At 35.0% G+C, this 24816-nt stretch overlaps 4 protein-coding genes across 4 annotated transcripts; 2 read left to right on the top strand and 2 right to left on the bottom strand.

The window, feature by feature from the left end:
- Positions 1–136: 136 nt before the first annotated feature.
- Positions 137–7750, top strand: LOC111792852 (mannosylglycoprotein endo-beta-mannosidase). The gene is made up of 11 exons (XM_023674453.1): positions 137–429; positions 1041–1179; positions 1524–1751; positions 1840–1898; positions 2944–2992; positions 4083–4313; positions 4996–5165; positions 5255–5459; positions 5588–6256; positions 6340–6567; positions 6797–7750. The coding sequence occupies exons 1-11, from the start codon at positions 278–280 to the stop codon at positions 7589–7591; spliced, it is 2925 nt and encodes a 974-aa protein (XP_023530221.1). The 5' UTR covers positions 137–277; the 3' UTR covers positions 7592–7750.
- Positions 7751–8710: 960 nt separating this feature from the next.
- Positions 8711–14367, top strand: LOC111792890 (protein YIPF1 homolog). Its single transcript, XM_023674509.1, has 6 exons — positions 8711–8846; positions 9000–9039; positions 9626–9706; positions 10537–10726; positions 12343–12610; positions 13981–14367. The coding sequence occupies exons 1-6, from the start codon at positions 8787–8789 to the stop codon at positions 14185–14187; spliced, it is 846 nt and encodes a 281-aa protein (XP_023530277.1). The 5' UTR covers positions 8711–8786; the 3' UTR covers positions 14188–14367.
- Positions 14368–17076: 2709 nt separating this feature from the next.
- Positions 17077–20994, bottom strand: LOC111792869 (serine--tRNA ligase). Its single transcript, XM_023674480.1, has 9 exons — positions 20736–20994; positions 20575–20645; positions 20210–20371; positions 20007–20112; positions 19290–19483; positions 18724–18827; positions 18444–18627; positions 18066–18245; positions 17077–17523 (listed from the first exon to the last, which is right to left on the bottom strand). The coding sequence occupies exons 1-9, from the start codon at positions 20866–20868 to the stop codon at positions 17311–17313; spliced, it is 1347 nt and encodes a 448-aa protein (XP_023530248.1). The 5' UTR covers positions 20869–20994; the 3' UTR covers positions 17077–17310.
- A 1722-nt stretch (positions 20995–22716) lies between these two features.
- Positions 22717–24464, bottom strand: LOC111792880 (NADPH-dependent aldehyde reductase 1, chloroplastic-like). The gene is made up of 3 exons (XM_023674495.1): positions 23879–24464; positions 23046–23404; positions 22717–22967 (listed from the first exon to the last, which is right to left on the bottom strand). The coding sequence occupies exons 1-3, from the start codon at positions 24376–24378 to the stop codon at positions 22945–22947; spliced, it is 882 nt and encodes a 293-aa protein (XP_023530263.1). The 5' UTR covers positions 24379–24464; the 3' UTR covers positions 22717–22944.
- Positions 24465–24816: the final 352 nt, after the last annotated feature.

The raw sequence follows: 24816 nt of genomic DNA, 5'->3' as shown, positions 1-24816 counted from the left end.
TTTTTTTTTTTTTTTTTTTTTTTTTTTTTTTTTTTTTTTTTTTTTTTTTTTTTTGCCTAATTCTTCATTAAAATAAATGGTAAATTTTGTTTGATTAGAAGTGAAAGTGAAGGTAGGTCGGACACTGTAAACATCTGGGTGGACATCTGTACTTTAAAGTGTTACGCTACCGCTTCTTGATGAACCATGATAGGGAACCCTCTTTTCCAATTTCCCCAATCGCCATTTCCAGATTCAACATCTTGGTTTTTCTTTCCATTTCTCCTCTCCTCTAACAATGGCGGAAATCGGCAAGAAGTTGAAGCTCAATTCCGGTTGGCTTGCGGCGAGGTCAACAGAGGTCGAGCTCAGTGGAGCCCAGCTTACTACTACTCACCCCCCCTCGATCGGCCCTTCTTCGCCATGGATGGAGGCCGCAGTACCTGGAACGTAATTCCCTCTTCCTTCTACTGTCATTCCTCTGCATTTCGCTTGAAATTGATTTCTAAATCCTCGTGGTTGCTGTGATTTTGAATTGGACTGAAATAGAGATTGTAGGCTTTGACTTTTTACTACGACTAGCCTTTTTTTTTTCTAGCAATTTTGACCTCAAGAAAATCAGAAAAATGGAAATTCTTGCTAGTTTCTTAAAGATTTCCATTTGTGAGTAGCTACATTACAATTTGTATTTGATCCCCAAACTTTTAAACTTCAATTTACTTCTTTGACCTTTTTGAGTACAATAAAATTAAATATCTAACTGAAAGTTTAATACATAATCCAGTTTCATGGCTGATAGATCGGTTTACTTTTAAAAAAATTTAGTATTCAAGAGATCTATTAGACACAATTAAAAGTTTAAGCACTTGTTAGAAACATTTTACAAAGTGTTCTTGAACTTTCGAAATTTAGCGATGTATTATATATGAATTTGAAAGTTTAAGAACACTTTTTAAACTCGAAAGTTACTAATTTTGAGTTTTAACCTATGGATATATAAATAAGTTAATCTACAGTTGATCACAAGTTACAATGTTGATTTATTAATTTACATTTGACAGTGTGTTGGGAACTTTGGTGAAGAATAAAGTTGTTCCCGATCCTTTCTATGGACTACAAAATGAAACGATAATTGATATTGCTGATTCTGGAAGAGAGTACTACACATTCTGGTTCTTCACAACTTTTCAATGTAAACTGGTAAGTGGCTTGAGAAATTTCATGACGCCTGTGCCTTGTGTACTCTTTTTTTCCTTCAATGAGGTTTGTTTTATCTCTTTAGATTACTGGACTTGATGACCTTTACAGCCTACTTGAGCACAAATATTTATTTATTACATTTTAAATCGCTCCCCTGGTGATTACGTTGTTGTCCTTGGTTGAGGGCTCTTTGTCATATGAATAAATTTGCTGAGTACTGCTTGACCTGAGATGTTGAATAAAGATCTATTTGACCGGGCGAACTTTTGGCTTTCCCCGTCAATTTTGCTTCTAGGACTAGTTCTGCCTGTTCATAACCTTCTGGGCTTCTCCTCAACTTGCAGTCAGAATCTCAGCATCTGGACCTGAATTTCCGCGCTATAAATTACTCTGCAGAAGTGTATATAAATGGTCACCAAAAGGTCCTGCCGAAAGGGATGTTTAGAAGGCACTCCCTTGATGTGTCTGATGTTATGCGTCCAGATGGCACAAATTTACTAGCTGTTCTAGTCCACCCTCCTGATCATCCGGGCAGAATTCCAGCACAAGGAGGTCAGGGTGGTGATCATGAGGTATGTAAGTCCTCCTCCTCAACTCTACATCCGAAGGATTTAGTATTAGATGTTTTAATGCTGCCTGATATCTTATATTTTACATTAGATTGGAAAAGATGTCGCGGCACAATATGTCGAGGGTTGGGATTGGATGGCTCCCATAAGGTGATTTACTTGTGTTTATGAGATTATATATTTAATTCTTGTTCTTTTATCTCTTCACGAATAATATTTCATATGATATCTACGTTTACTGCTACTTTCTTGGAGTAATCAGACTAATTATTTTAATAGAAATCGTGGAACAATTCTACGCATCATTTATTTCTACTCTTAGTTACACAATCAGCAAGCAAGATTTGTACAAAAATGTCTCAAGTCTATATACTGATGTTAGAGAAATAATGCTGTTCATTGAAAATGGATCCCTATAAGAATATGAATATCGAAATTCAAGAGTTCTAACTAGAGAAGCATTGAATTATCAGATTCAATTTATCATGTTCTAGCAGTTAAGTGAGGGCACACTAATTCTTTGCATGGTGGGTTGAAGAAAAAAAATTTGTTGGAGAGAAGTTTGGAAAATGAGTAAGTAATCAATGTAAGATATTCTTGATGAACTTACTTGGGTAATAATTAAGGTATAGTATCTCTCTCTCTCTCTCTCTCTCTCTCTCTCTCTCATGCATAACAAAGTGTACCATCTTTTAAGACAGAGCTTTTGTAGTGTAAAGTAAGCAAATTCTTAGAAAGTATAATTCATAAATCATAAACACTTTTTCCCCTTACCTTTTCTATTATATATACACGATCATAAATATATGAAGCTTGTCACTAGGTTCTAATTTACTGTATGCTTCAATGCTAGAAAATGGTATACTATCATCTGATTGTAGTCAAAAGATGAAAGCATGGAAATGATGCGTATGGTAAAGTAACAAAGTGAACAAGTTAATTTGGTTTATCTTCGAATTGAGACACAAAATTTATGACTTTATTTGTCTTTAATGGGTTGCTAACATTTATATTCTGTTCATGTATGACAAATGTTTCCATTTTCTTGTTTTAAATGCAATATCTGGCTAGACTTCAGACTGTGAATAAACTGAAACGTATATTGTTCAATTACTCATTTACTGGTAGGACTAAAACTGGTAATAATTGAAAATTTCTGTGTATGAAATGCCCTTTGGTGTTTATGTTGCTACAGGGATCGAAACACTGGCATATGGGATGAAGTATCAATTTCTAGGACTGGGGTGAGTTTCATTTGAATTATGCCTCTTCTTATCTGATTTGGGTTTTAATCCTACTTTAGTCTCTGAACTTTTGTACTTATTCCCCTCTGGTCTTGAAATTCTCAAAGATTCTATCTTAGCCTTTCGATTTTTATTTTTTCAGTTTTAGTCTCTATACCTTCCATGAGAAAACTATTTCTACCCACTCCACTAATTTTTCATTAATAATTTAACAAAATCCTAAATTCATTTGAAAATCCAGCTCATGGCTGTGCCTTTTAAGTGAAATCTCAATGAATATGGTTGTGTCTATTAAGTTACTATACTTCAAAAAGTGATCCCAACACTTCCAAGGTTGTATCAATCAATTTCTTTTATCTCAAAAAGTTTTTGATAGACTCCTAAACTTTCAATTTCGTGTCTAATAGGTCTTTATGTTTCAAATATTTAACCGATAAAGTTAATAATGGGGACATACTAGACACAAAATCTCGAAAGTTTAAGGACCAATTAGAAATATTTTAAGTCCAACTCAGAAAGTTCATAGTCAAACTTGTAACTTAACTAATTTTTTAAAGATCAGTGACAATGAGTAAAATGGTTTATTATTTGAAAGTGAGGAAAGAAACCGATTAATTGAAAGTTCGGGGAACGAAATAGAGTAAATATGAAAGCTCATAGATCAAAGTAGGAATCATACCAAATATTCTGCTGGCAGCTGGATCAAACCATGGCTTAGTGGTTTACTTTTTGTTCTCTAATAAACTGATATGTTCTATTTATTTTCCATTTTGTATTTTTGTTTCTATTGTGTAGTTTCAATTGTGCATGCATGTTGAATAAAATAATATACACTCAAAGACTTAAAAGGTTTATTTCTTGAGTTCTACATATTTCTAAAGCATCAAACATAGATAGAATTACCAAACAATCTTTCTATTTCGCCTGAGAATTTCACTGAATGCTCTTACTAGGTGGTATATCTGTATGATTGGGTTGTCATTTCATCTCCTTAGTATGTCATTGCTGATTTTCTCCTCTATGAAAAACATTCCTTCCTATTTGTTTCTAACGTTCAAAGGTCGTATGTTAATGATTTCTTTTTGAACAGCCAGTGAAGATTATTGATCCTCACTTGGTATCAACATTTTTTGACGATTATAAGAGAGTTTACTTGCATGCTACGTTGGAGATGCAAAACAAAAGCTCTTGGGTTGCGGACTGTTCTGTGAACGTTCAAGTGACCACTGAACTAGAAGGTAACATTTGCTTGGTTGAGCATATTCAGTCTCAGAAGGTGTCTGTCCCTGCTGGATCAACTATACAATATACATTTCCTCAGGTTGGTAATTACATCTTTCTTTGACAGAATTTCTGTATTTATCTCTTTATTGGTCCTCAATATATATTTTTCTAAAATTGGTATGAGAGGTCCCACTCATCATGCCACTTTGTACACTCCAAAGCTAGCTTCGGGTGACAGATTAATATTTGAAACTTTTAAGTTTAGCACCTCCTCTTGGTGGGGTGCTCAAACCCTTGGAAAATTTCTCTAGTCCTCCGTTATCCTCTTCGATAGATTTCACCTTTTAGTTGATGTAAGTTTGAGGGGTAATGTTTCTTCATATATGTGCTCTATACCTATATGTAAGTTCCACCGCTGATACTGACCATGTATGGAACTAAACAGAGAAGAAAAAGACGAACCGCTAGGGAAAAAGTGACGTTCACATTCTTAATTAAGAAACAATAAGCTAGTGGTGAAGAAGGAGAAGCTTCGCTTTAGAAGAGAACCACTAGGTAAAACTTGAGATATTCCAAAAAAATGAAAGAATATCATTTACTTCACTTCTTTCTCAAGATATTTGCTGAGACTTTTAGTAATGGAAGTTGGTAATTCTGAATTTACTCTAGGTTACTATGTTATTCTTTATAGTCTGATGGTTAAACTGTAAATAGGTTAGTTAGATACACATTAGTCAGGCTCAAAACTTCTGCTCAAGTAATTTTATGGTGAATGACAGCTCTATTTCTACAAGCCCAACCTGTGGTGGCCGAACGGAATGGGAAAGCAATCCTTATATAATGTCGTTATATCCGTAGACGTAGATGGATTTGGAGAGTCTGATTCCTGGAATCATCATTTTGGTTTCCGTAAAATAGAAAGTGATATTGATACCGCAACTGGTGGAAGGTACTTTTTATGTTAATTTCACATCTATGCTTGATCAAATTTCTTTTGGTCAGATTGTTCTTGTCCTTCATACCATTTCTTCTTTGCAGGCTGTTCAAGGTCAATGGGCAGCCTATATTTATTCGTGGTGGCAATTGGATATTATCTGATGGGTTACTTCGACTTTCAGAAAAGCGTTATCATACAGACATTAAATTTCATGCAGATATGAATTTTAACATGATCCGTTGTTGGGGCGGTGGATTGGCCGAGAGGCCAGAATTTTATCATTATTGTGATATTTATGGCTTGTTGGTAAGTTAAAAAATTTCTTATATGCTTTCTTGATTAATTATTGGCTATTGCATTCTCTTACTCTATAGTTCTGTTGAACTAAGATTGAAATACGAATGTCGATCACTGTTGCAAATAAATTATTGTAGGTGTGGCAGGAGTTTTGGATTACTGGGGATGTTGATGGACGTGGTGTGCCAGTATCAAATCCTAATGGCCCTCTGGATCATGATCTTTTCTTGCTTTGTGCAAGAGACACAGTTAAACTTTTACGAAACCATCCTAGTCTTGCTCTTTGGGTCGGTGGAAACGAACAAGTTCCACCACCTGATATCAACACTGCTTTAAAAAAAGACTTGGAACTTCATCCACATTTTCAAACGTCAAGTGAAAATGAGAAGTGGATGGTAGATTCATCATCAGAATCAGAGGATCCGAGCCAATATCTCGATGGTACTCGCATTTATGTTCAAGGATCCATGTGGGATGGATTTGCAAATGGGAAGGGAGACTTTACTGATGGTCCTTATGAGATCCAATACCCCGAAAACTTTTTTAAGGATGATTTTTACAAGTACGGATTTAATCCTGAGGTTGGTTCCGTAGGCATGCCCGTCGCCGCTACCATCCGAGCCACAATGCCTTCAGAAGGATGGGAGATTCCATTGGTTAAGAAACTCCCCGCTGGCTATGTAGAAGAAGTACCAAACCCCATTTGGGATTACCATAAATACATTCCCTATTCCAAACCACATAAGGTTGAAAGTCAGATTGAACTTTACGGTTCTCCGAAAGATCTCGATGATTTTTGTTTGAAGGTAAAATCGAAATTTCTGGTCTTGAAGTAGTGCCATGAAATTTTGTACAGTTAAGTTCATTTTCTAACATTCAAAACTTTCAGGCTCAACTTGCTAATTATATTCAATATCGAGCTCTAATTGAAGGCTGGAACTGTCGAATGTGGAAGAAGTACACCGGTTTCTTAATCTGGAAAACACAAAATCCATGGACAGGTCTAAGAGGTCAGTTCTACGATCATCTCCTCGACCAAACCGCAGGTTTCTTTGGATGTCGTTGTGCTGCGGAACCTATCCATGTCCAGCTGAATCTAAGCACGTGTTGCATCGAGGCAAGTTTTTCGAGTATTGTAACGTACTATCTTTTTTTTGGTTTGAAACAAACATAACTTTCTGAGACATATGGTGAAGTGATATGAACTGCAAAGTGATATATGTTGTATATTTATCTCATCATTTCCTATGTCCTTTTAACCATGGGAATCAATGGATTTAGTTTAAATGTTTTCATCTGTATTTCTCAACTAAACTGTGACATGTTTCTGAATCTGTCTTGAACAGGTCGTAAACACTACGTCGGACGAGATATCTGGCGTTGCCATTGAAGCCTCGGTATGGGATCTTGAAGGGACATGCCCGTATTTTAAAGTGTTTGAGAAACTCTCCCTGCCTCCAAAACAGACATCGTCCATTGTCGAGATGGAGTATCCCAAATCCAAAGATTCCAAGCCTGTTTACTTTCTTCTTCTGAAGCTGTACAACGTCTCGAATTACGGTATTATCTCGAGAAACTTCTACTGGCTACATCAGTCCGGTGGCGATTACAAGCAGTTGGAGTCTTACAGAAAGAGTAACATACCCATTCAAGTTACATCTCAGGTTATAATAAAAGGATCCACCTATGAAGTCAGAGTGAATGTGCAGAACAAGTCAAAAAATGCAGAATCCTCTAGCTTAACCTACAACAACAACTTTATCAACAGGCAAGGCGAGGGCGATTCCGATTCAAATTCTTTGGAAAACAAAGAACAGACCGATAAAAAACGCAGCACTGGTTTCTTTCACAGGATCTGCAGACATATCGTTACTGGAAGCAACAATCCGAGGCTAGTTGAAACGAATGGAAACGCGGTCGGAGTCGCCTTCTTTCTTCACTTTTCGGTCCATAGTGCCAAGGCAGAGGGTAAAGAAGGAGAGGATACAAGGATTCTGCCTGTTCACTACTCAGACAACTACTTCTCCCTGGTCCCAGGTGAGGCTATGCCCATCAAAATCTCTTTTGAGGCCCCTCCTGGTGTTGCTCCAAAGATTACCCTTCATGGTTGGAATCTTTCTCACCGTTTAACTGTCTGTTAATATTAAGGTAGAATTTGGTAAACTTTAATTTTAACAGTATTGGGGCTTTGTTGAAACTAAAGATTGATATTTAGTTTAACCTTTAGTTTAATTATCCCATTTTATTTTCAATGAACATTAATGAAGTTAATAATATTTCTTATGATTTAATTAAATCTTTTTAATTTAACCCATTCAAGTTCTTTGTTAGAATAAAGTTGGGACTTAAAATGTCACTATTTACACAAACTTCAAAAGATTTTACTTCTTATTTTAATTAATTAATTTATTTGATCTTATAGTTGATTTTGGAGTATAAGATCATAATTAGAAGTATATAAGACAACTAGAAATAAATCTCTACGAGACTCAAAAACTCGCATCGGCATGGGGCAATCTAAGTCGAGTCCGGTTGAGACCGTAAGGGCATGCACTTTGCACTTCATTTACAATCCAATGAGTCTTAAGAGGAGGCAAATTTGACTTTATCGTAGCTATTTAAAAGAGAAGAAAGGAAATCCTAGGTGAACCCTCACGTGAAAATTACGTTACATTTTTTTAGATGGAATAATCTGTGTGGATTGAGAGTATTCAACGAAGCATCTTGCCCACCTAACAAATTTGCCATTGGGAAATATTTCATCTCAACTAAGCCCTTGGTAGAGACGACTCAAAGAATTCGATACATTGAAGAAAAAGGTTTATGGCATGATCAAAACTTTGATGTGTATTCTAAAAATCTTAGAACAATTTGATCTAAAAGTTTGACAAAAAATTTATTATGAAACTCTTAAGATTCAATCTAACTAGTTTGTGAAGAATTTGACTCTAAGCTGCCATGAATTTAACAGTTATTCGACTAATTTTTTTTTTTTTTTTTTTTACTAAATTAACAATTTTGTTGCAACCATTTAACATTTTAAAATTTATTAGGACAAAATAAAAATGTTCAACTAAATTTATATTTAAAAAAATAAAATAAAACTCGCACACCAAAACTAAAACTAAGTATGAGGGTAACATTCTTTCTATGGTGAAGTCCGGGCCAAAATTGTAAATAATGGAAAATAGAGGAGAAAAATGTAATAACGTAGAAGAAAAAAAGGGAAAATTAACAAACAAATAATAAATGAAAACTTAATTCAGTCTGGAACACGGAGATAGATCTCTGAGAAGACCAAGACGAAGAGGGAGAGGAAGAAAGAAGACGGAGAAGATGATGTCCGGTGGTAACTATACGACTATAGACAACCAAAATGTTTCAGGAGCTGTGCCTGTAAGCTTCTTCTCCTTTACCTTTCTTTACCGTTTTTGGTTTTGAAGTGAACATATCGAATCTGCTGCATTTCTTTTCTAATGATATTCCACTGTAGTCGAATCCGATCCATTCGATTGATTTCTCCGTTTTCTGCGTTTTTTTTCCTTCCAGGCCGTTCCAGATCAGGGACAAATAACCGTTAAATTCAATGGTAAGTAATTTCTTATTTCTGATACCGTTTTATGGATTCTGAGAAAGTATGGGCGAATAAAGAAAAGGTTTGGAGGTTAGTGTTAAGTTTTGTGTGTGCGCGAGTGGAATTATAAGCCACTTGAAAATTCTTATATGCTGAATTTTTCCGGTTCGTTGGCTTACCGGACAACTATAGGTAGGAAAAAGAATCTATGCTTCTTGTAGGAGGTTTATGCTCTTTAGGATCCAAATTTGGTGTGTGATTTGAATGAAATTTGAAGACCTAGTGGTTTAAGTTAAGCATAGCAGACTCGCCGGTGCTAGATCTAAAGAATCTTTTAATAGACATTTTGATTTGAAAAATGGAAATGGATTTAATATTAGTTTTAACGAGGCCAGAAGCATTTCTGAAAGAAATTTTGACTAAGATCTGGCATTGCAGGAATGATATAGAATTAAATACTGGAGTGAAATTTTAATTTAATTGTAAATTATGAAGATTGAGGTCAAGTATTAAAGTTTCATCTTGATCCACTGACTCTGTGTTGTTTTTATTTTCTATTTGTTGCAAGAGGATACAATAACTGGTTGATTTATTATTGTAGACTCAAGTCTTCAAACATTTCCTCCTTCTGGAACTCAAGGAAAGATCACTGGTGGTTCCCAGCCTCCTCGTGATGCTGATGGTATTTAAAGATCTTTCTTTTATCTTCTAGTTTAATATTGCATATTCAAATTAGGTATGAGAAGGTGATTTTACTGTAAATCTCCATAGGTTTTCCATTGATCCAGAAAAAAGACCGATGATATCTTGTTCTGGTAGACTTAGATTGAGAGGCATTACAAATGTAACACTTACCCAATATGATGCGCGAGCAGATGAGTAGATGGTTTTGTAAATTAGTGAAGGGTCCTTGGTGGTCTGAGCACTCAAAATTTGTTTACTATATCATGAAGATAGTTCCTTATTACCTACAGACAACTTTCTCAGTTCGTGTCTAAAGTAGTTGTAGATAATGAACTTCCCATTATATTATTGGTACAATCTTCTGGGACTTCTGTAACCCTTGGCTTTTGCGTCTGTATACTTTATGTTAATTTATGTGTCATTTAGCATGGTGGTTAGATTACTTTTTAGTTGAGAAGTTCACGACATGATCTCATCAAGATGCATCTCACTTTAATGGGCTAATGATATCCTCAGTTTGACATAATGCAATCAGAACTCATCAGATTATGGGCAATTGATAATTATGTTGTAGTTCATTAAGGGGTCATAGGACTTCATTAAACTGGGAAAGACATGGGTTTATTTGTGCCATGAAAAGAGAATAAATTGAATGTTTATTTCAATTTTGTCTCTGTTTTGACATACAGGCGATATGTATATAGATATATTTCTAGGAAACAACAGTATTTTCTACCAGAGCCAGTGAAGCAGCTGATCGTACCTTGACTTGTATGATATATAATAAGGGTTTTAGTTTGAGCTAATAGGGAAGTTTATCTGATGCAGATACATTTTCAAAACCAATCTCTGGCTCTGATGAAACCCCCCAACAAGGTGGCTGGCTTCGGACCTTTGCAATTTCTTCCTACAAACAATATTTTGATGTCGATACTTCAGATGTTCTAGAGAGGATCAAAGATTCACTTTTTCCATTCAGAGGAACTTTTAATGAGAGGACAGCTGACACTCCAGATCTGTAAGTTCTTTTTATATAACCGCACTAATGTGTCATCTCACTGAATATTGACTGTTGCTCATTATTGCAGTATGTTACTCAAATATTTACCTTTGAAAAGATAATTTCCTTGGGTTGGGGTTTGAATTTTTTGTAGACAATGTACTTTGTTGAAAATTTCCAATCGATAAAAGAGTTAAATTTTTAATTGTAACTATAAATGGTGGCCTTAAGTTTCATGAGGAAGTTTTCTCTAGATGTTGACTTCACTAATGTTCCGTAAAGAGTTTGGGAAAAGAAATCGTACCAATAGTAATTCATTGTGTGAACTCAAGTTGAGTATATACTTTCTTGGCAGTTTCTGATTGCTATTTTGAAGAGTTTTTCTTGTTCTGTTAGACTTAGATTGAGACAGAATGTTCTTTCAGACTTCACTTTTTTTCTTTCCCTTTTGATAAGAATCCACGTTTTATGATACTTGTTCATTACCAAGTGCAATACATGTGAAATATCCCATTAAGTTTTGGTTTTTATACAAAATAATTGTGAATTCTGATCTATGTGAAATTTTGTGTGTTAAATAAGTGGTTCTTGATGAGGTTCTTCGAATCATTTAACAGTTATTTGGTTAATATTATTCTTGATGTCTATAAAAGAAATTATTTTACACTTAGCTCTGTAAGCTCTTAATGAATGTAGATGTGATCTTTATATCATAGACACGTATATTCATGGACTTATTATAGAAATAAAGCTTGGAATTAACTAACAACCTGCTGGTTAATATCAATACTTAAAGAGTCTTCTTGTTTTCTTTTTAATAAATGGCCACAAAGGAAGTAGCTACTGAACAAGCTCCAAATTAATAGTGATATACATATTTTTATACCTGATAATGTATAGATATAAAACTTAAAAGTTAACGACTCATAAACAATGATAATAAAATCAAAGATGAGTCTTCCGAAATCCAATATTTGTACTCTTAATGTTGCATATTTTAGTAAAACTACAATAAGTATTTAACACCATAATTGATATTAAAGTATTGTTGTGATTAGAAAAGGCTAAACTTAACTTTTACACTTTACAATTAGGGTAATTTAACTAATATTAACATGTACTACACTTTACAATTAGGGTAATTTAACTAATATTAACATGTACAAGTATAAAGGAAAAAAGTAATTGAATGAGTGGGCACCTTTGGTAATTTATGTGAAGAGATGGAACAAAATAGTCCAATTAAAACTCTGTATCATTCACCAATAAAAAAAATGTTGAAGGTGACAGAACAGTTAAAAAAAAACAAATGAACCTCTTTAAAGAAAGGAATTCAAAATTATGGTAAACTCTTCAGTTTATCAATATAAAAACAATCCTGCAAACGCACTTAATATTGCCGTGTATGTCTAAAAAACTCTTCTTTCTTTTGCTCCAGAATTTGCTCTTTCTGTAATGCTTTCTTAACTTATGTCATTGTTAAATTTATCTTTAAAGTTCATTGGCCAAAGGTTAGACTTACGCTAAGTAAATATTGACCATTTGCTTGATGACTTTGTTTATAATGGTAATGAGGGAAATTATTTTATCCCGAAGGCTCATGCTCTTTGATTATAATTCATTTTCTCATGCAGATATGGCCCATTTTGGATATGTACTACGTTGATATTTGTGGCTGCTTCTATTGGAACTTTTGTAACATACGTGGCACACAAGATACATAAAAAAGAATGGAACTACGACATAAATTTGGTAACCTGGTCTGCTGGTTTGTTCTATGGCTATGTTACCATTGTTCCTCTTGGACTATATGTAGTCCTCAAGTACTTCTCGGTGCCCTCTGGCCTTGTTCAGCTCTTATGTCTCTATGGCTACTCTTTATTTGTATTCATCCCGGCACTGGTAAGTTTAATTAGTCCATGATCAATACTATTACTTACTACGAATTACATGTTCAAAATTTTGTCTCTCTTGAAATCACCCTTCCTTCCCATTCCCATTATGAAAAAGAAAGTACAGAAAGTAGTAGTTCTCAAATGCATCTTTGTAGTTCAATATGTTCATAGTGCCTCATTTTTTTTAAGAAAAATGATCATAATTTCTTTATGCTTGTGTTGTTTAATAATTAGGAAGCATACAACTCCCTTCATTTTCTCTTACTTTCTTTCTGGTACAACATTTGACATGGTTTTGTGTCTGATGTCACTCTCTCATTTGCTTCTTACATGTTTATTGGGTAAATGAATTTCCATAGGTTTGTGACGTTTGTCTGTCGTATCAACAAAGAAGTTAGAGTAAATAAGGCAAGGAGTATGTTTTTGTCTTTTATCAACCATGTGAGTATGAAGGATCATTTTATAGACTAGGGGTACCTGTATAGAGTTAACCATGATGGATTGGCATGACGGTCAATAAGGGCCCTGTGAATCGGAAGGGCTAAAATGAAATGAGTTTAAATTATTGTAGACATCTACTTAGGAATTAATATCCTACGAGTTTTCTTTGCAACCTAATAGTAGGTTTCGATGGTTACCCATGAGCATAGTCAAGGTCTGTCCAAGTTAGCATGGACATTCACGGATATTGGAATAAATAGGGTACTTGGATTTGTATTTTTCAATTCTCTGCACTTAATATAATTTGAGGGTATATTATGTTGGCTGATCATGATGGAACTCTTTCTTTCTCTTATACACCTGTTGGCACTGATAGTTCACCTCTTTGCTATCCTATCCTCTGCTTGTAGGATGTCACCTCTTTTATATCACAAATGTAGGGTTGACAGCAGTAGAAATTAAAGAAAAATTTGTCTTCTGATCGTTCTTATAGGGTTGCATTGTTTGACTTCCAGACGTGGGAAGATCACGGTTCATTTCTTTCGTTTTCCAAAGAGCATTCCTTGATTTTGTTGTGTTGTAGCTTCAGAATTTAACATGTCACATTGTCTATATTGTGATGCATCTGTATCCTGTGTCCGTGTTTGTGCAGTCTTAGGTGCCACTCTTATTGGTGTGTTTGTGTAGCGCCTTTCTTATACAGTTTCGTTTGTCATTCTTTCTTAGAAAATTTGTTTCCTATTCATAACAACAATAATATTAAAGCCTGTGGTGAGTTTACATAACCTTTTTACAATACCTTTGACCTTTTGTGTTGATCTTCACGATACCATGAAAGATATCAACTAGTTTTTTTGTTACCCAATCGTTGAGCTTGATACATTAATCTCTATTATTTGGTGGCTCAAACGTGTGTTGGGTTTGTTGTATTTGCAGTGTCTCTCCATTGTCCCTCTGGAAATTTTCAGATGGGTTATTGCAGGCGTGGCAGGATTCATGTCTGCATCATTTGTGGCACTCAATCTCCGAGCTCACATAAAGTCAGCCGGTGAAAGGTGGATTTTGATTGTGGCCAGTATCTTCTTGCTGCAGTTAGCTCTTTCTGTCATTCTCAAACTGTATCTGTTTACTGTTACAGTATGAAACTAAACTGCCCCACCCTCGATAAAACAGAATGTAGATTACAAAGATGAATTTCTTTTGGGGCCATTGGTTTCCAGTACTTACCAATGTTTAGCTAAACCATATAATTCATTGATTGGAGAACATCTATCTTATATATATGTTCCATAAGATCAATAGATTCTTCTATCTTCATTACAAGAACATGTGTGATTTAATCATCTCTAACCTATCCTATATTTGCATTTTCCATTTCAACCGGTTGGTCCCTTTATGGTCGAGAAGGTCTGGACACACCTCCAATCTCTCAAGCGGATGACATAAGGTATGCTTTATTATCCTTCTACATTAATGATTATACGTTTTCTAGCCTTTAGGTCCCATTTTATAAAGAGTTTGTTTTTAGTTTTCTGGATTTTTCCATAAAAGAAGAATTATATGCTTTATTGTCCTACTACGTTAATGATAATATTTTTCTAGGTTTGAGGCCCATGTTGTTTTTAGTTTTCTAGTTTTTTTTAGTAAAAATAGTTGTGGTTATTAAATTATAGATACAAAGACAATTATTACTCCTATATCTCCAACTATATAGAGAGTTAAAAGTAATTAGAAACTGGAGCTACACGAAGAGTTCTTCACATTACTTCTAAAATTTTCAAGCAAAAGCCTGTTTGTAGTAGAGTAGTATAGTCTCCCAAATCCTTGCTTTTCATGAACGTTTGACTGTCGTTGATTGCATTATCATTATCAGGTGGATTATGAAGATAAAAGAGCCAATGACTTTGCAAGTGCTTTTTTTTAAAAATAGGTTAGTACTTTTTCCTCTTTTAAAAATTCTCGAAAATAAAAATTAAAAAGTTCAAGCACTTGTGCTACAAAATACATATTTTGTGTCGGTGTAAATGGCATATTCTTCGGAACAAACTGTGGTTTTTGTTGGTGTAGATGTCATTTTCTCGTTATTATATGGGATTGTTAGAACTTTGAGGGACAGAATTTCTTTTTTTTTTTTTTTTTTTCTTAAAACCAAGAAAGAAAAACGAACTATTATTGTTTTTGACGTCACTGGGGGCCTCAATTTCTAATAATTTTGGCATTTTTTATGTAAACAAATCAAGATCTGTCTGCGCAACTGAGCTCTTTGACACCATCAGGTCTTAGGGTTTTCAATTCTCCTACCATAATTAAATAAATGATTAAATAATAGAATTATTTATTTATTTTTGAAATATATGGGATTAAATATATATATATATATAAGGATACAAAAGAATTTAAGTTGTTATTTTTTAAAATTATTATTATTAGTGGGGTTTTTAGTACAAATTCGCGTCTTAAATTAAAAAGCAAAAGCAAATATGTCGGGGCTGGCTTCTACAATAGAAAATTCAAATTTAAAAATATTATGGCAGGTTTGATACACAAAAACAAAAAATTTGAGACGTGAGAGCAATTTTGAAAATAAGATGGTTAAAAAAAAACTTCTTAAAAAAAATTGAAAACTGCACTCCTTTTTTTTTTTTTTAGGTCAATCATAAGATAATTTCAAAGTTAAGTGTGATTTGTGAGGACTAAGCATGTTGAAAAAGCTCATGTTGATCTGCGAGATAATTTTCACTCTTAAAAGCGGAGAGTAAGTAATATGACTATACTTAATGGCTTTTATTTATTTATCTATGTTTGTGAAAAGAATGATAACGTTTATTATTATTTAAATAATTTTATTTAATTAAGAGTTTGAATTAATTTCAATCTCGTTCTTATAATTGGTTCAAAAATTCATAATAAATAATTATACTTTTATTTTTTATTCAACTCTACACCCTAATTCAACTAAAATAGTTACGCTTAGAAAACTATGAAAAAAAGCGATCAGCCAAGGATAGTTTGTGAAGAACCATAAGACTAAATTTATAACTTAATCTAAAATCGTGTAAAAGATAAGCATATCAAATAAATAGATTATCAGTTTGTGAAGAACCATAAAACTAAATTTGTAATTTAATCTAAAATCGGGTAAAAAAGATAAACATATCATATAAATAGATTATTAGTTTGTGAAGAACCATAAAACTAAATTTGTAATTTAATCTAAAATCGTGTAAAAGATAAACATAAACATATCAAATAAATAGATTATCGTCTACCATTAGAATATAACTCAATAAAAGTTTGAATCTCTAAAAAAGAAGCTTCTTGTGACATGGCCAAGAGTATAACTCAATAAAAGTTTGAATCTCTACTCATCCACATCCAACTAAAAAATGAAGCTTCTTGTGACATGACCATGGCAATGAATCGATTCGCTTTCTTTGTTCATGAAAATGGGGCGAGTGAACTCAAATTCAATACAGAAGGAAGAGATGTATTATAAAAGATGATAACTTAGTTGGAATGAAATTCAACTGCATCATAGGAGGGGAAATTAAAAGAACATAACTTGATTGATGGCATTCAATTTTCCCAGTCCAATTCAATCAAATAATACTAATAATAATAAGATTTGCCAAAAAAAACAGAAACTCCAAAATGGTAAAATTGCATAAAACTATCGTTACCTTCCAATTTTTCCCAAGAAAACTATTGAAAACGCTTCCCATGTATCAAACGATAATAAAAACGATAGAGCTATAAAATTATAATACCAAAACTGCGTTAAATAGCAATATTTCATCTCAAACCTAATAATCTGAATTTTCTAAATAAGAGTTTCCAGACCATGTGGGAGTGATCCATGAATTTCATTACTGGAGTCAGCTTTGGGCTTGCTTGACAGGGTTGATGAAAACGATTGGCAGCCCTGCAAAAGCCCAAGAAAATTAGTTTAGAATCCGAACATATTCCCTCTCAAATGAGCTTCCAAATACTTGTTGTTTCAGTCTAAATAAAATCAATTAAGAACCTAAGTCAATCTCAGAAACGATTGCCAAGCTTCTCTAAATCAGAAAATTCAATCTACAACTCTTTTATAGAGAGAGTACCCACAATTGAAGCATATAAATAAGAACAGCCATCTGTTATTAGTGTCGTATAACTCCATGCCCACCAAAAAGATAATTTGAAGTTCCAACAATACTGAGTAATATATCCTTTCCTTGAGTCAGAAATTTTATAAATCAAATGGGAGAGAAGAAAATTATGCAATCAGGCCTTCGATTTCTTCCCTTTGGCATCGCTTGTTGTTGGTTTCGCCTTGAAGGGCATAAAAGTTTTTCCACCCATAAATGGTTGTAGAACTTCTGGTATTTCCACCCCATCTTCTTTCTGGTAGTTCTCAAGAATGCAGCACAGAGTCCTTTCTGTTGCTGTGAGCGTGGAATTCAGCATGTGCACATATTGCTTTGTCTGCTCGTTGCTCTGCAAATATTGGAAAGGAAAAGAAAGATTATTGGTTTCTTCCTTGCACTCGTAAGATTGCATCCACGTAGTTTGTGTACGCATTAAAACTTATATCAGATCAGATACGGTGTGGCATAGGCATTAAAGTATAGAATTATAGATAGAGGGTTATTAAATACAGAATTAGAAACTCAAAGGGCATATCAGAATCTTTTGAAAATATAAGGACTAAAAGAGACAAGTCAAATATTTAAACTCCTATGAACTTTTTAAAACAATAAAAAAAAACTTGATTTAACACAAAGAATGGACACAAGACCTGAAAATTCAATACTAAACTTACAAGAATGCAAGAATCATATACTTTGTAAAAAGGGGGAAATGAAAATGTACAAAAGCATTAAAAAAACCGAACAAAAAGAATCATAGTCACAGACGTAATTAGCTATAAGAATCAATTCCTCCCTATTAGAAGCCTATTAAAACGTTAGTACCACCGGGTTTAATTTTAATGACAGAAATAAATCCTCCAATAATTTAGAAGTAAGAAATGAACTAACCTTTTTCTGACCAAATCGGGTCTCTAATCTTCTGGACTGATAATCAGTGCAATTTGAACAGGATACTAACTCCCTGTAAGTCTGGGATGCAGGAAACCATGCTTCCAGATCGTATTTCTTGGCAGCCGCATCATTTAATGCACCAGAAACTATAGCCACAACTTGGTATGGGAGATTTAACTGCCAAAACATTGGATTTCACATCAGACAGAGAATATAACTAACCTCTACCTAAGATCCCTCGACTCCTCTAAAAATAACAATATTTCTCGTTTAAGCAAATGTTTCACAAAATAGCCAAATAAACCAGCTAGCAAACATGGAAATTGTAATTATGTAAAAAAGAAATCACTAACATAAGGAATAGAAGTTAGATACCGTCTTGTAGAAGTCCTCAGAATTCTTAATCATCTCTTCATGCATGTCCCACGAATCATTGCCATTTGGGCTGGTGACACAAAATTGCTCTATTTTCTCGAATTGGTGAACTCGGAAAATTCCAAGAGTATCTCGACCATGGGAACCCGCTTCTTTGCGGAAGCAAGTTGAATACCCAGCATATCTGTGTAGATCATAAACAATGGTAAATTTTATTTTTAAAAAAAATGCTTTCTTACGGTGTCAGAGGGTGGACAGGCTTTCAATGAGACGTAAGAACCTTATAGGCAACTGGGAAGGATGAATCCAATCTTCAAGATGATATGAACAAATTGGTTGTTCAGCAGTGGCAATTAGATACTTATCATCCCCCTCACCAGTTACCTAATTAACATCAATTAATTCAGTCACATTTTGTCACGTTTCCACAGTCCAACAAAGCAAAAAACTTCATTGCTAATTTGTTCTGAAATACAGTTAAAAAACTATACTTTCCAAAGAAGGAAATCAGTATGCATGTTTGGAATAAAAAAAAACATATAAGAAAAGGTTTTATATCACATGATATGAGAAACTAGAAATGATTTAAAAATTGTTGTGGTTTAATATGAGAATGATTTGAAATGAATTTGAATTCGTTTTTTCAAGTGTTTATTGGAAATGAAAAAGAAAATTCATAATTGGCAATTGACATTGAAATCCTGTAAAATCCTTCGTGTTAAAATTCTTGAAAAACAGGATTTTAAATCAAGATTTAATTTCAAGAAATAAGGGATTCATTTCAAATTCATTAGAATTTAAAATTCCTTAAAATCCCATTGAAACAAGATGAGGGTAATAACAGACTTTATAAAGTTCTTCATCAAATTGTGCTAGTTGAGCACATCTAGCCATGATATCTTTTCTCATGAAGAAAGGAGTCTGCATTGCTGTGTAACCCCTTTTCTCCAAAAAGTCGAGGCCATAATTGATCAAAGCTTGGTTCAAACGCACACCATCTCCTTTGAGGTAGTAACCTCTACCACCAGCTATTTCAGAACCTACATATTTCCATCAAGTTGGAATTAGAATAAAAGTGAACAACCAGAGCTGAAAAAAGCTACATAAAATCCTTCCAATTAACTAAAAGATAAATTCTGTCTATTCAATCTGTAATTTGTAACCAGAGTAAACTTTAAACCAACTAAGAGCAAGTATAAGAACCGTATCTGTGAAACTATCAAAAGTGATAAATTTCATTGAAAGTGTGGTTATTCCGTTTGATTCAATAATGTCCGAAAAAAGGCTCTAAGAATCTGCAGCCATAATATCTCCTTCTACATGGCTAACTTGAAACATTTATAATGCAGATAGCATATGATTTTTGTTACTCTTCATTTTACCATTTTTTTTTTCCTGTAGAAATAAGGATATCAAATACAGCATCTAGTCAAAACAAAGAGATTTCAGTTAATACAGATTTGAAGCAAGACCATAAGATCGAAACACCTAATGCCACAGCAAAATTAATAGAAGACATAAAAGGCAAATCTTGTATTCATAGAAGCCTGTAAATTTCAATACCTTTTTTGCTATCTGCAATTCCAAGAAGCTCAACAAGATCAACATGATTCTTTAGTTTTGGTTTTACCAGTTTCTCACCCCACGATCTGATTACAGCATTATTAGCCTACAAAATGTCGTAAGTACAATATTAAAAATTTAAATTAAAAAAAAGGATGGCGCTACTAAGAATAGAACAAAGGCAGATATCCCAAATACCACACCTCATCATTGCTGACGGGAACAGAATCGTGCACAAGGTTTCCAATTATTTCCAATTTTGAATTCAACTGTTTTAACACATCCTTAGCTTCAACGTCTTTCTCTGCAGACAACTTTTTGTTTTCTTCAGTGTCTTTAATCTTCTCCGACGCATCCTCACCAGCCTTCATTCCCAAAATTTTCAACGTAAATAATGGAACGTATTAAATCACCAAATCGGAAGCTGACAATTTCCTAGATTTTCAAATTAATGCTACTTCCAAAACTATTTTGTCTTGCAACCAATACAGAGAAGATAAGATGTGGAATCTAAACCCGCAGAAAAGAAAGCACAAATAGCTTTGAAGAAAAAAGATAGATGCGTTACTATTCTGAGCTGAGCAATTTGCTTGTTTATCTTATTGAACTCCTTCCTGAGATTCTCAAGCTCAAATTGGCCTAAACAAAATCGAATTCCAAACAGAAAATAAGAAAAAAGTAACAAATAACGGTAGAAATGAAAGCGATGGAAAAGATTGAAGGGATTACGTTGACGCCATTCCTTGTCAAGCTTAATTACTTCATCAACGAGTTCAACGCTGGCAAATCGGCGGCGTTGAGACTCACGAATGATTTCAGGATTGTTGCCCTTCTCTTCCCTGAACAAATTGATGTCCAACATCTCTCACTATACGCCTCTGAGATTCCCCCTTCCACAGCACGACAAATAAATTCCAAAAACTGCAATCTTGAGAGAGGGAGAGACAGAGAAAACGCTTTAACCTGCAAAAACCCTAAACCCGAGAGTGAGATTATAACATTGGCCAAAATTAGGGCTGAGGATCAATCCGGTCCAACCGAGCCGGTCCTTCCTTGGACAAACCGGATTCCAACGGTTGGCTCTCATCTATATATAGGCTTGCAGTTTAATTTAAAAATAAAAAATAAAAAATAAAAAAGTTTAATTTTAATGAGATAAATTGAAATAAGTTATTTGTTTATTGCTATTGGAAGTGACTCCTGACTATGATGCCATTAATAGCTCCAAATTAAGCCTACTTTAGATAGCATATTTGTATATTTAGCTATAACGAGTTATATTTGAGTATACTTCTCGTAACTCCAAGGTTGGGTGTGAGTTCGTTCTTCGACAAATCAAGCAACAGAGTGTATCTGATGTTCCCGTCACTCTTAGAAAACCTTGAAGTTTTGGACCACTTTAGACCCAACTTGGTACGTGCTTATTGAAATTGAACTTATATAGTTTACTCTCTAATAATCGTCTATACCTTTCTGTGTTACATGATTTAAAGTCTCCAATTATTCTTATAGAAAAATATGAAGAAAAAAAAAACGTGTATACTTTTCAACACACTGAAAATTATAATGGAATTTTTTGGGTGGGGACGGGATGGGGACGTGAGAATATAATTCTCATCCCCAACCCCATTTGTCTAACGGCCCCATAGAAAAATATTCTCACTCCGTCCCCCAATCTCCTTATAAACAAGGAATCTCTTACCAATTTGAATGGGTCCCACAAGGCCTAGTGTCATGGTTGAATTTTTTCAACCAGGTAGCGTCGTGATCTTAACATGCTCACTATACATCTTGATAAAAACTCAAGCCCGACTTTGTGGCTCTGTCGAACTTTATGCGATGTTTGTCTTCGTCAACCTAAAATCACTTGTGCGACACCCAAGCTTATTCGACCACACCCCCATTCCTGTGTCATGGTCATGCTTTTTCAACCATGTAGCGTCGTGATCTTAACATGCTCACAATACACCATGAGAAAAACTCAAGCCCGACTTTGTGGCTCTATCAAACCTTATGTGATGTTATATTGAGAAAAACTCAAGCCCGATTTTGTGGCTCTATCAAACCTTATGTGATGTTATGTTGAGAAAAACTCAAGCCCGACTTTGTGGCTCTGTCAAACCTTATGCAAGGTTTGTCTTCGCCAAGCTTATTGGACGCATGCATATTTAATTATTTTGCAACACATCCGACTCCCCGACTTTCGAGATCAAGGCCTTTACTTGCGATCATCATTCTAATGTATATATGATCACACAAAAAGGTTGTCGAGAATTGTTTTGTTTCCTATTGGAACATCCATCTTTCAATGTACTAGACTTTAAAGTGCCAAGAATTTTTGTTGTGGAAGATTGAATCCAGGTCTCCTGAATGAGAGCTAGATATCCTAACCACTAAATGACAACCAAACTTGTTGAATCATTTTAAGTAAGATAAGTTCTCAATCCCATAAAATAATGGGAGTTAGCGAGTATAAGTAACCATTTAAATTGTTGCAAAAATACTTTTAAGAATAGACCATTGAACACAGTCAAAGTGGTTGATTGAACATGACCCCAAAAGTTATGCATAAATTCGAACCATCATAGATCCAAAACACTTAGAATGAAATTGACTTAAAGCAAATTATACATGTGTAGGACACGTTAATTCAATAACTCCTATTAGTTGATTTCTTCGGAGAAATTAGTATATCCGTATTTCAATAAACTAGACTTTAAAGTGACAAAATTTTTATTACCATAAATTGAACCCGAATCTCTTAAGTGAAAGTCAAACATCTTAACCTCTGGACGACAACAAAACTTATTGAATCGTAAGTAAGATAATAGGAGGAAATTCTCGATCAGATGAAATAATAAGAAATATAAACTATATATTAAAAAAACACGCGTAACAAATTACAATTTTACCCTTAGATCCCGCCCTCAATTCAAATTTACCCATTCACAATGCTCCCACCTGCATATATTCATACATGTAAATATCATTTATAATAAATTAAGATGTTTATAGTCATGTGGTTGCATGGAAACTCACCGTTGGGATGGAGGATTTGGCCGGTGAAGTAGGAAGAGCAGTGGTTGCAGGCGAGGAACACATACGACGGACCGACCTCAATTGGCTGCCCAGCTCGCTTCATTGGAACTTCACTTCCAAAGCTTTCGATCTCTTCGTTGTCGAAGGAAGCTGGAATCAATGGCGTCCATATCGGACCCGGCGCCACTCCGTTCACTCTTATCCCTCTGCTGGCCAGTTGAAGGGCCAGACCTCGCGTGAACGCCACGATCGCGCCTTTCGTCGCTGCGTAGTCTAGCAGCTGGGGGTTGCCTTTGTACGCCACTACCGATGTTGTGTTTATGATTGAGCTGCCTTCTTTCATGTGCTTCAATGCATGTCTGATTCAAATTCAAAACTATTAGGAATTACGACTCTCTCCAATAGTATGATATTATTCATTAGTATGATGTTATCCACGGTGAGTATAAGGTCTCGTGACTTTACTTTGAGCTTTCCCGAAAGGCCTCACATCAATAGAGATGTATTCTTTGTTGTTGTGGGAGAGTCCCACGTTAGCTAATTTAGGGGATGATCACGAGTTTATGGGTAAGAAATACATCTCCATTGTTATAGGTTTTTTTGGGAAGCCCGGGTCATGAGAGCTTATGCAATAGAGCCATGAGAGCTTAGGCGGGAGAGAGTCGTGATTTCTAACATGGTATTAGTGAGAGTGTCGTGAGTCGTGAGTCCTAACATTCTTTACTTATAAAGACGTGATCATTTCTTAAATTAGCCGACCTAGAACAGTCCTCAATAAAAACTTTACCTTATAATCTAGCCAATTTGTATTAAAAAAAAATTAAATTTCTTACTTGACCATGAAGAATTGAGAGAATATGTTGGTTCTGAAAACTCTCTCGAGCCTTTGCTCATCAATCTCCTCCACAGACTGCGTCTTGTGCTGCTCAGCTGCAGCGTTGACTAAAACATCAATCCGACCGTACGCTGCCACAACCTCGTCGATCGCCCGTTTACAGTTCTCGTCGAACCCCAAGTCGGTGCCAACTGCAATCGGCGGCTTAGCATCAGCGGCCTGACATTCCCGGAGAATCCCAAGCATATCTCGAGCGTCCTTCTCCTCTTGATTCTTCACATAGGTGAAGGCCACAGTGGCTCCCTCGAGCGCGAAGCAATGGCACACGGCTCGGCCGATCCCGGAATCGCCACCGGTCACGAGCGCCACCCTGCCGAGAAGCTTGTTGGAGGGCTTGTATTGAAAGCTTGTGAATTGAGGAGGAGGGTCCATGACATGCTCTTTCCCTGGCTGGGTTGGTTGCTTTTGGGGAGGAAACTTATGCCCTTCACTAGCCATTGAAGCAATTGATATTAAAAGAAAGCTCAAGAGCTCTTGCAGAGGCTGAAAGAGTGTTAAAATGGAAGATAATGGACTGTTTGAATGAGAATAGGAAGGGTTCATAAAGGGGATTGGGAGAGTGACACGTGGAAGATGTGTGGAAGAATAGTGTACAAAGTGTCCACGTCATCTCATGCAATGGACACGTAGGACAACTTTGGTGAAATTAAGGTGATGGAGAGACAACATGAAGACACGTATGTTGGATAATGTCAGGAAGTTAAGGTTGTAGTCGTCGCCTAGGATCATCATCATGTAGGAGGTGAATGGATAAAGATGTTCAACTTAGAGTGGAATTGAATGGATAAATTTTTTTTTATCACTTGTTGACGAGACCAAATGATAACGAGTTGAGGTAGGAATATAGATACGAGAATTTTTCTACCATGTTCTCGC

The sequence above is a fragment of the Cucurbita pepo genome, chromosome LG04, assembly GCF_002806865.2.
Source record: "Cucurbita pepo subsp. pepo cultivar mu-cu-16 chromosome LG04, ASM280686v2, whole genome shotgun sequence".
NCBI lineage: Eukaryota > Viridiplantae > Streptophyta > Magnoliopsida > Cucurbitales > Cucurbitaceae > Cucurbita > Cucurbita pepo.
Note: the sequence above shows the minus strand (reverse complement) of the source record. Positions and strands in the feature narration are given on the sequence as shown.

Excerpts from the sequence above, each read along its gene's own strand:
- LOC111792880 (XM_023674495.1), bottom strand. The coding sequence starts at position 24,378 with ATGGCTAGTGAAGGGCATAAGTTTCCTCCCCAAAAGCAACCAACCCAG. Across the intron at positions 23,405-23,878 it reads TCTCAATTCTTCATGGTCAA|ACATGCATTGAAGCACATGA; the intron begins GTAAGAAATTTA and ends AATTTGAATCAG. Across the intron at positions 22,968-23,045 it reads CCAAATCCTCCATCCCAACG|GTGGGAGCATTGTGAATGGG; the intron begins GTGAGTTTCCAT and ends GAATATATGCAG.
- LOC111792869 (XM_023674480.1), bottom strand. The coding sequence starts at position 20,868 with ATGTTGGACATCAATTTGTTCAGGGAAGAGAAGGGCAACAATCCTGAA. Across the intron at positions 19,484-20,006 it reads AATTGCAGATAGCAAAAAAG|GTTCTGAAATAGCTGGTGGT; the intron begins GTATTGAAATTT and ends GGAAATATGTAG. Across the intron at positions 17,524-18,065 it reads CCCGATTTGGTCAGAAAAAG|AGCAACGAGCAGACAAAGCA; the intron begins GTTAGTTCATTT and ends CAATATTTGCAG.
- LOC111792852 (XM_023674453.1), top strand. The coding sequence starts at position 278 with ATGGCGGAAATCGGCAAGAAGTTGAAGCTCAATTCCGGTTGGCTTGCG. Across the intron at positions 4,314-4,995 it reads TACAATATACATTTCCTCAG|CTCTATTTCTACAAGCCCAA; the intron begins GTTGGTAATTAC and ends GGTGAATGACAG. Across the intron at positions 6,568-6,796 it reads TAAGCACGTGTTGCATCGAG|GTCGTAAACACTACGTCGGA; the intron begins GCAAGTTTTTCG and ends TGTCTTGAACAG.
- LOC111792890 (XM_023674509.1), top strand. The coding sequence starts at position 8,787 with ATGATGTCCGGTGGTAACTATACGACTATAGACAACCAAAATGTTTCA. Across the intron at positions 8,847-8,999 it reads ATGTTTCAGGAGCTGTGCCT|GCCGTTCCAGATCAGGGACA; the intron begins GTAAGCTTCTTC and ends TTTTCCTTCCAG. Across the intron at positions 9,040-9,625 it reads AATAACCGTTAAATTCAATG|ACTCAAGTCTTCAAACATTT; the intron begins GTAAGTAATTTC and ends TTATTATTGTAG.